The sequence below is a fragment of the Tympanuchus pallidicinctus genome, unplaced genomic scaffold, assembly GCF_026119805.1.
Source record: "Tympanuchus pallidicinctus isolate F22 unplaced genomic scaffold, pur_lepc_1.0 scaffold1, whole genome shotgun sequence".
NCBI lineage: Eukaryota > Metazoa > Chordata > Aves > Galliformes > Phasianidae > Tympanuchus > Tympanuchus pallidicinctus.
In genome coordinates, this window is record NW_026294618.1 from 77,604,143 (window position 1) to 77,614,252 (window position 10,110).

Here is a 10,110-nt window from a genome sequence, read left to right on the forward strand (position 1 = left end):
TACTACTGCTGTGAGTATAAATTATGACCAGAAAGAGCTGCAACCCTAATAACTGAAAGTCACCCAAAAGTAAGTATAAATAGAATCTCACTAAACCACTATATAAACCTAAAATGACTACAAGAAAACAAGTATTTTGAATTATTTAATATTACTAAAGCCAAAATATAATCTGTGTATCATAATAGCTAGCATCAACTGTATATTTATGGTAAGTGAATAAACAATGAAACTACATATCTGTAACTGTGTAGTCTAACTAATGCATTCATGTTTTTCCTATATCTTTAAAATATGTGCCACCAATAGAAAGATTTAATCAGTTGGTGAATGCAGAATACTGAGCATCTGATGTTCTCACTTAATGGCTTAAACTATCTAATCCTGTTACATATTAGTTCTCATCGCCTATCAGAAAATTACCTGTTGTTTGTGTCAGAGACATGTAATGGATTGGATTAATGTAATCACCTCTAAATAGAGCTACCCTTGAATCCTGCTGAGACATTTTGAAAGGCAGCATGCAACCATAGCACAGTAGTGTGATGTGAACAGAAGACTTCATGGAAATTGTGGTGGATTATAATTTGCTTTTGCTTCTTGTATTTGACTAAATCTCAAAGAATTAATTTGAGCACTGGGAGTTTTAAGTTTTACTCTCTACTGTGGAGAGTAATTTTTATCACGAACCTTAGCTGTTCTTCCATTTGACAGAGATTAGTTTAAGAAAAAAAATAGTCCTGCTGACATATGATTGATGTACTGGAAGATGGAAGAATTATGTTGTCACTAGTCATGAGAGGGTATTTTCTCATTTACTGCAGACTCTAAGAATTGTTTTAAACTTTAAAACATTCTCTGTTATGAATTCCCTACTTTTTTCAAGATGTATTTTCTAGAGATTTATTAGGTGCTTTTTTTGACTTCTGATGCTGAAAGAGGTTTATTTTGAATATCTATCTGGATTACTATCTCTGAACAATCTGATTTATATTTATGAAATTATTTTTGAGAGATCTCATTTGATTAATCTAAACATATAGAGTGTAAAAATAATCCCTTTTTAAAAAATGATTAATTTTTTCTTTACGTATTAATTATCTAAAATAGAAGGGAGGTCTGTGGCACTGAAGGAAAGCTGACACACCAGTGAAATGGCAGTAGATTCCCCCCTTTGGCCAGAAGAGGGAGAGATGCACCTGGTCTGGCTAACGAGATCACTGCTTCAGCCCAAATTGAAACGTAATAGCTACTTGGGCAAACTGCTTCTGTGCCGTCAAACCTTGATTAATACAATAACAAGCTGTATTTTACTCTGCTGTAAAGGAAAACAACCCTTATGTAGTACCTAGAGATGCATAAATAAGTCTTAAAGGCAGTGAAACTTGGGCACACCCAATCTCATAGCTGGGATTTTAATTGTGCACTGGGGATTCCTATGTTCCCCTACGTTGAAAGAAAGTTTAAGAAATGAATTTGCGTGCAGAATGATATTTCTCTACTGTGGGTTGTAAATAGTATAACAAGAATATTAGTGAGATTGGTCTTGAGTTGTGTCTTGGCTTCTAGGCAACATAATAAGCCAGTTCTGTGAATATCCACATAGCCAAAGGAGCAGGGTGGGTATAGCATGGAGAGAAAACCTTTTAAAACTGCTAATTTACTCCTATTTCTTAATGGGTAAAAAGGAGAGAGAGCTGATGGATCAAGTTGGTGTAATTCTCACATTATTTCACATAGTTCTGACAATGGCTCGGTCCTAGGAACTGCAGTGATTTAAGGAAAAGTGTATTTTAGCAGAGCACCAGTTCAAAGAAAACATTTTGGCTTGTTCTTTTTTACAGTGATAGGAGTTTATCTTAAATGGTAAAGGGTGTTTCTAAGCTCACTTTGCTCCCTAGGTAAGTAAGTGTGCCTGTGGGGTATTGAAACTGGTGACTGAATGTAATTGTCTTGTTTTGCTCTGACATGAGGGAATGGGGGATGGAACAGCTGTAGTCAGATTTGCAGGTGACAAAGCATACCCTGATGTATTTCAGGAAAAAAACATCCAGTTTCAGTATGCTTTCTATACTAATGGATACACATTACATATGTTCTCCTACTGTATTATATCTCATAGTCCTTTAGGTTCAACTTCAAAAAGTGCTTCTTTGAATCATCCCTGAAATACTGCTTCCTTTTTAATCTAAAAACTAATGTGATTGGTTAAGCTTATGCAGTGTGGTTTTTCAGTAGCCCTTGGCCATGCTTTACTTTCTTGCTTTTATGATGCGTTGTTAGAGCAGGTGGAGCAGTGACAGCTGCTTGCATTACTAAGGCTAATGAAATGCAAAGCTCATTTTTGTATCCAGGTGTTTTGCTAACCACTAAGCCCAGAGTGGGCAAAATTCAGCCAAGTGCAGACAGTAGTATGTAGCTGAAGCACCCCAAGTAGTTTATTTTCTCGTTTGCATTTATACACCAAGTATGAGTTAACTGTATCTGGAGCATAGAAATACTTGGCTTGGTGCAGTAGCAAGACTTGACGGTGAGAAAAAACACCAGTGAAAGAAATAGTGAACTAGTCTTTCCTAACCCTTAACCCAATTTAATTTATACAGTCTGCCATGATCTCAGCTTCAAGCCTGGATTAAAGCTCCAGATTCAGCTCTAGGGTAAATTAAATTCCATGGGAGTTGTGCCATTCACACAAAAACAACGTGTTCCTTTGGAATAATGATGTGCCTCCCCTTTGATATTTCTACTGCTTGAATGCCAAGTCAGCCTGGTGACACTTGCTCCCTGTTCCCATCTCCCTTGGTGTACAACTGGTGCCTTCAAGAGCTCTTCTGCTCTGGCTGGTTTGGTACATTACTGCAAGCTTTCAAAAAAACACTACCCTCAGCATTTTGCCTGGATCATTTCCTAGTTCAGATTGTGTTCCTTAGCAGATGGCTACATCCATCCTCACCAGTCAGCAGCAACCCCACTCCTATAACTAGTACTTGGTAAATAGCATGTGGTCAGTAAACTAAGGCTCAATCCATTTGGATAATTTAGCTTTGGATGATTTTACTTCATATTTTGAAAAGCCCTTCTAGCACAGCCAAGCCCGCTATCTCCTGTGTTCTTCTCTCTTTGGCCTTAAGTTCATGGGTTCAGTTTGCATTTTTGCTGTACCTCAGTGGACATCCAATGCCTTTTTGCACACTTGGGGTTTTAATTCATTTCACCCTTTTTCTCTTGGCAAGTCATTTCATGGAAGCATGCATGTGAGGGTGTGTTTGCATGTTTATTTGACGCACATTACAGAGCACTCTTCTAATTTTTGAACATTTACTTGCTCACTGATCCTATAGAAGATGACTGCTCCTGCCATCTTGTATTACCATGCTGGTTGGGTTGCTGGATAAACTTTTGAGAGCATTAACATGAAAATGACAGGAGCAATCCCTGCAGTTCTTTTCCCTCTAGGCACTCTGCAGTAAGAGAACACTCTGTACTGCTTTGTTTTTCAGGTTGATGGTTTCCTCACACTTCTCTTTGGCCTGGCTAGCATTAACACCCTCACAGTGATCAGTGTGACTCGCTATATAAAAGGCTGCCATCCTGAGAGAGGTAAGGAATAAAGGCAGATCCAGTTGTGCTTTCATTGAATTTTGCTGTAACTCTGTTCTCCTTTCAGTTACAGAATTTACCAGATACAAATTAGATGCACTGGAAACGGTAATATAATGTAGTCAGGTACTTGTAGTTTCCATGGAAATAGATAGGAAGCATTACTTTCAGAGTGACCTACACCCATATTCTATAAATTTTCTCTGGTCCAGCTTTCACCATCCTTAGATAAGACATTATCAATTTTCATGCCCTTATTATGACTGGTTTGTACCACCCCCAAGCGAGAACCTATTAGTATCTGCATTTAAAGCTTGTGTAAACCATGGATACAATATATGAGTTTTCTTTCTATTAGGGTGAGCAGTATTAGCTGTGAAGAGATTATTCATGGAATCTTTTTTCTTCTACAGGAAGTTCTCTTGCAGTTTACAGTGATAAGTTCATTTCACCTCCATCTTGTATTCATAGCTTCATAAGATGCAATATTTAAAATGCACACTTCTCTTTTGCTCTGCTGTATCACATATTCATTGCTAGTAATTTATCTTTGGGTGTTGAGAAAATCTGACCAAGTACTCAGTATAATGTTACATAAATGTTAAGGAACAGAGATGGGTGGCTGCATAAGTATTTTATTGGTAGACAAAGAAATGATCACCACATATGGCAGCAGTGGAACAGACTGAATCATTTGTACCGTGTGGCTAATGAAGTTTGATCAGATAGTATTTTTTTTTTTTGCTCTTTTTTAACAGTGAGAACTTTGAAATAAATAAGAAAATCCCATGCATTTACACTAACCATAATCATTTCTGCATAAAACATATTTCTTCTTCTTACAAAATTACAAAACACAGCTCCAACACAGAATGTTGTATTTCTGCAGCAGTCAGCAAACATTGTCTCTGATAAATAGCTACACAGTCCCACTGCTCCACAAGTGAACTCAAACACAAGCATTTGCAAATTTAAGCTTTTCTTATAAATAAATAGCTTTATATTAAATTTTTCTCAGCTGTGTTTTCTTCATTTATTGTTTTCTGGTTAAATCATCTCATTGCAGCTCACTGTATCAGCAACAGCAGTATGACGGTGGCTATGGTCCTCATCTGGATAGCAGCCTTCTTCTGGTCAGCAGCTCCACTGCTTGGCTGGGGTAGTTATACAGGTAACAGGTATCTTTCAGTTGTACTTATTTGCCACTTCTCCACTGAACTGAACTGAGATACTTACCCTTTTTTCTTCCTGTTTGTGATTAAACCGGATTGATCAGCAGCAGAACTGAGAAAAGTAATTCATCAGGGAAGATGGATGTGCAGTGTTGCCTGCTTTGGTGTCAGCTATAAAGAGATTTCTTGAAGATATCACAGGAAATACTTGGATCAAATGTGTATTATCTCTGGGGGAAAAAATGGGGCCAGAAATATTTGGCATGGTTAAGCAGTGAGATAAAGGAAATGATCAAAACACATCCTTCAAAAACTGTCAAGATTAGGAAGCTAGAAAATAATTCAAGTTCCAGCAAGTTAAACTTGAAACTACAGTAAAGCAAGCCAGAAGTTTAAACAGTTTAATGAAATTATGAAAACTAGCACAGCAGAGGAAGACAATGATGTCAGTCAGCCCAAGAAGTGATGAGGGTACAAGATAAGGCCATAGGGAAAAAAAAAAAGTAGAAAAAAATTAATTTGCTGACACTGAGGTAATTCAATGGTTAAGATCTATTTGCACACTAGAAAATTTCATTATGGGAAATAGTTGAGAAATTGTCTCAGATTAAGTCTCTAAACAAACCAATACAATAATTTCAGAGCTCACGCATCTTAAGTAAACCCTCATCTGGGGGAAAAGCAAATGAAAACACCCCTAGCTTTTAAAACAGTGCTTACCTCCTAGGGAAAATAAAAATAATGTGGATCTGGGTTTTATAGGTCTATGAAACATGAGCACAATAGGGAGAAAACAAGATATAATCAGGAAACAGATTAAAATATAAAATCATAGATCTCTGGTGTGACTGAAAAGAGGTTGTAGAAAGACAACCTCTTACATCTTGTATTTCAAGACATATAGGTGGAGATTTCTTCCCATAAAGAAATAATGGCAGCAATAGCTAGGAACTAAGGCTCTGAGACTCCAAGATCAAGGGCAAGGCAGAAGGTTAGGGCCAGGGCAAGTGTTAGAAAAAGACTAAAACCAGCACTGCAGCATGCACATATTTATTAAATAAGCTTTGAGTTATTTCTGTACTTCTTGAAGGATATATGTAAGAAAGCACTCATTTCCCATAACCTTGAGATCCCCTTCCCAAACTAAACTGTTATCAGAGAACTAGGCCCAGTGAATCTTCTGTTTGAGACAGGACAACTGCTCTAATTTTATGTAATGATTTTTGCACTCTAGGTATATCTTAGAACTTGGGTGGTCTGGATGTGTCATTTGCTTTGCACTTTGCAACAAGTGCTTTGCACTCTTGTAGCAACATGGGATTTTGTATGTACAAGAATCCGATTAGCTCTTTATCTGCAGGTTTTCTTATATCCATTTTTGGCCCTAACTTGGATCCATGGACTCCATGTAAGGATTTCCAAATGCCCCCTTGGATCCTGCTTGTAATTTGGATTCAACTCCCTGACAACAGTCTTCAAGACAGCTTCTTTGAGAGCTTCTCCCTGTTGAGAATAAGGGGTGCTTCAGATTCCTCATTTATCTGACTCTCAACACATTTTCCATAGAGGGACCCATGAATACCTACCTAGGTAGGAGTCCAGCAGAGCATGACAGTGACAGCCAGGCCACAGCATAAGGTGCATTTCTGCCTCCCACCTGTCACTTCTGCACAGCAGCTGCGGAGTTCCCCAGGCCCCCACTGACTTTTGGAAATGCCACTTGCTGGTGCTCCTGCAGAGCAAGGGAAACAGAGCTTTCAATTCTGACATAAAAAAATCTGCAGGATTTTCTTCTCATTCCAGTTGGAAGATGCTTCCTTTTTTTCCAGTCAAAAGTTTCCACAAGCCAGAAAATAAGAATTAAGTCAGAAGTTACGGTTATCTTTTTGAATAATACCTTGGGATCTATTGATGAAAAAAGGCAAAGGAGACAAAAAAAAGTTTCTATTACTGAGCATAGCCAGAAAGCACTGCCTAAAGCTTTTGGTGTTAAAAATATCAAGCTCTTTTTGATGAGACTCAAAAGAGATTTTAATCTTTTGCTCCTTTAATTTATTCTATCTGAAACTCCCTCCTATCACCCATGAGGAATTAAGAGGTTTTTCTGTTTTTTTTTTCCATTCAGAATCATCACTGGATGTCAGTGAGAAAGCTGTAGTTAAATCATGCAGGCTTCACCTGTACTGCATTTTCAGAACTTGTTAATACCTGACTTTGTAATTTTTGTTCATACTTCAATTATTCACTTTATTTCCATGGTTGTCAGGGGGAAAAAAGAAAGAAAAACAGCCATCCCTCCACCAACAAAAATCCACGATTCACAAACTACAGGCAATCCTTAATGCTGTCAAACTCAAGGTTTCTGTCAGGATACATTTATGAACACATCAAAAGACACTTGATAAGCCAACTGTTATTCATAAAAAGCATTTAAGCATAGACTGCTCTTCATTCCCATTGCCGCTTTCTTAGCTATCTGATCACCTACTGTCCTTTTGTAAATGCCCCCAGTTGCAGATCCTGCTATTTGCCTGACATTGTTTTTAAGAGCTGCAGCTCCTTTGTAGTTGCTTTCTATTTAGAAAGACTTGAAACATTTTGCTAAGTACTTATATGCTTCATTTTCCCATAATCTCTATTTGCTTTCATTTCTCCCACCACAATAAAATTTTCAATGCCTTTTTTCTTCTATTAAAAAAAAATAATAATAAAACCACCACTGAGTATTTTTCTTACTTTACTATGCAGGTAGTGACTTCTTACATGCAGCACATTGCATCTTTACAAGTGCTTGTTATGCTGTTACAGTGCTCACTTTAGAAAGTTACTTTTTAGAAGCATTTCAAATAACAGAAGATAACACTCTGTAGTATTAACAAACTAAATTAATACCCATTTTCTAGTGAAATGTCCTGAAACAACAGTTTGTACGTTATGGATTTACACTGGAAATCTAAATAAGACAGAATGATAATATGGATTAAAACTTGTAATGGTATATAGGAGTACTTGAAAAATTGGTTGTCACAGCTTGTTAATTAGAAAGGTGCTTATAGCTTAAAGGATGTAAAATACAGCATTAAATGTAATAAATTAATCATACAAAGCCAGATAAATGTTTTAAAAATGCTTAACAACTCACCTTTGTTTTCCAGATCGCATGTATGGAACATGTGAGATAGACTGGGCAAAGGCCAACTTCTCTACAATCTACAAGTCCTACATTATCTCCATTTTTATCTGCTGTTTCTTCCTACCTGTAACAGTCATGGTCTTCTCATATGTGTCAATTATCAATACTGTCAAATTAAGCCATGCATTAACAGGACTCAGTGATCCCACAGATAGACAGAGGAGAATGGAGCGCGATGTCACCAGGGTAAGACTGGGCTTCATATCATGGGATTTATCTCAGCGAAATCTGTCTGTCCAAAAATTGATCTCAACTAGGACAGAAGTGAACAAAACCCATAGCCCCTATTAAACTTCTTTGTAATCATCACTACTGAGTGAACATAAGAATTGTTTAGAACTCCTTTGGTTGCATAACAATTGTGATGTTGCTACATCACAAGAGAAAAATAATTTAAATATAATTGGAATAGGCCATACACCACAAACACAAAAGTTTAGTTTGGCATATTCTCTTTCAGAAGAGATGTTACTTCTGAGAATACACACAAGTTACAGGGGAACTTTCAAATTACTTATTCTAGATTGAAATCTACACCAAATCTCCTAAATTCATAAAAACCTATAGGGAATTGCAGCTGTTTTTGTTCCATTAGGTGAGGCACTGCTCATGCACACCTCATGCCAAGTGAGATATACAGCTTCTAGACACAGCTGGCACCAAAGAAAAGTTTTTGCTTCTCTGTGCAGTCCTGTAAGCCATATCTTCAGGAGAACCTGAATGTTTCCCTTCCAGATCAGTTTCTAAGCTATTTTTCCCCCAGTGTATTTCATCTCTGATGTAGTCTTCCAGAATAAATTTAAGACTGTTTTCCTTCTGTCTTTCAGGTCTCTATTGTTATTTGCACAGCCTTCATTATTGCATGGTCACCATATGCTGTCATCTCTATTTGGTCTGCGTATGGTCACCCTGTGCCCAATCTTACCAGCATCCTTGCCAGTCTGTTTGCTAAGTCTGCCAGTTTCTACAATCCTATAATCTACTTTGGAATGAGCTCTAAGTTTCGGAGGGACATTTTTATCTTGTTCCATTGTGCCAAGGAAGTCAAGGACCCTGTGAAGCTCAAACGTTTCAAAAACCTCAAGCAAAAACAAGAACCTTCTCAGAAAGAAGACAAATACGCAGCAGAAATGCATCCTGTACCGAGCCCCGATTCTGGTGTGGGAAGTCCAACCAACACCCCACCTCCAGCAAACAGGGAAGAGTATTTTGGTATTCTTGATACACCATCTAATAACCCTGACATCGAATGTGATAGACTCTAAGTTTTATGGCCACTTAACACATGCACCCACCTTTGTGTTCAGGAAGACCCTCTTCAGATCACTGTCTGAGTGATCTCCCAACTCCCAATCCATCTACTTCTTTCTGTAGCACTGAGAACTACACAACTCAAGCACAAACAAAGAGATACCTTCTGTGTAGGTGCAGAATGCTACAAAACACATTTCAACACGGGCAGCACACATGGTACCTGAAGCATTCGATTTTCACACATATGAAAGAAAATGAAGGCTCACTTGGGAAGAACTGGCATTAGCTAGCAAAAAAATACTGTTATTATATTCCTGTCCCAATTTTATTAATCATAAGATTACATTTCCAAATCTGTTTTTTAATTCCTCAGCAGTCCCAGGCATAGAGGATCTTTTCAGTTCTTTGATGCAGCACAGACCCCACTCATAGGAAAAGATGGGCCCACCTGCTGCACAGCTGCTGCTCCAGTTCTGCAAGTTGGTAGGCAAAGCTGTTCCTCCCTGGACACAGGGGTAGAATGGCCATGCCCACATGGGTATGCAACAGACTACCTGCCCAACTCTACATGTATCCATGCAAGTGCAAGGAACTGTAGATCTTGGTATTCTGTCACTGTAGGTTTAACAGCATCTGTTTGTTTCCAGAATTATTTCCATCTTCCCTGACTCTTCCAGTGAGCAGGGCCTGGCTGTAGCATGCACGTGCCCAAAAGCTGGCTTTAACTTCCTGATGTGTCTCTCTATCTCAATTGCTTTTCTGGGTGACTGTGAAAGTGCAGCGTGAGATGGTTTGCAGCCACTGAAACCAATGACAGTAAGAATAAGACAGTAAGAGTATTAAGAAAGTATGGCATCAGTGCTATTTACAAAATAATCTAACAACACTTTA

General features: G+C 38.0%; 1 protein-coding gene across 2 annotated transcripts in view; it reads left to right on the forward strand.

The window, feature by feature from the left end:
• Window positions 1–9,450, forward strand: part of LOC128082555 (opsin-5-like) — a 34,560-nt gene extending 25,110 nt beyond the window's left edge. For both annotated transcript variants that reach the window (XM_052686776.1, XM_052686771.1), the window contains 4 exons: window positions 3,501–3,600; window positions 4,667–4,771; window positions 7,928–8,151; window positions 8,793–9,450. In XM_052686776.1, coding sequence (XP_052542736.1) covers window positions 3,501–3,600; window positions 4,667–4,771; window positions 7,928–8,151; window positions 8,793–9,230 — 867 coding nt within the window. In that variant the 3' untranslated portion in view covers window positions 9,231–9,450. The remainder of the gene's footprint in view (window positions 1–3,500; window positions 3,601–4,666; window positions 4,772–7,927; window positions 8,152–8,792) is intronic.
• Window positions 9,451–10,110: the final 660 nt, after the last annotated feature.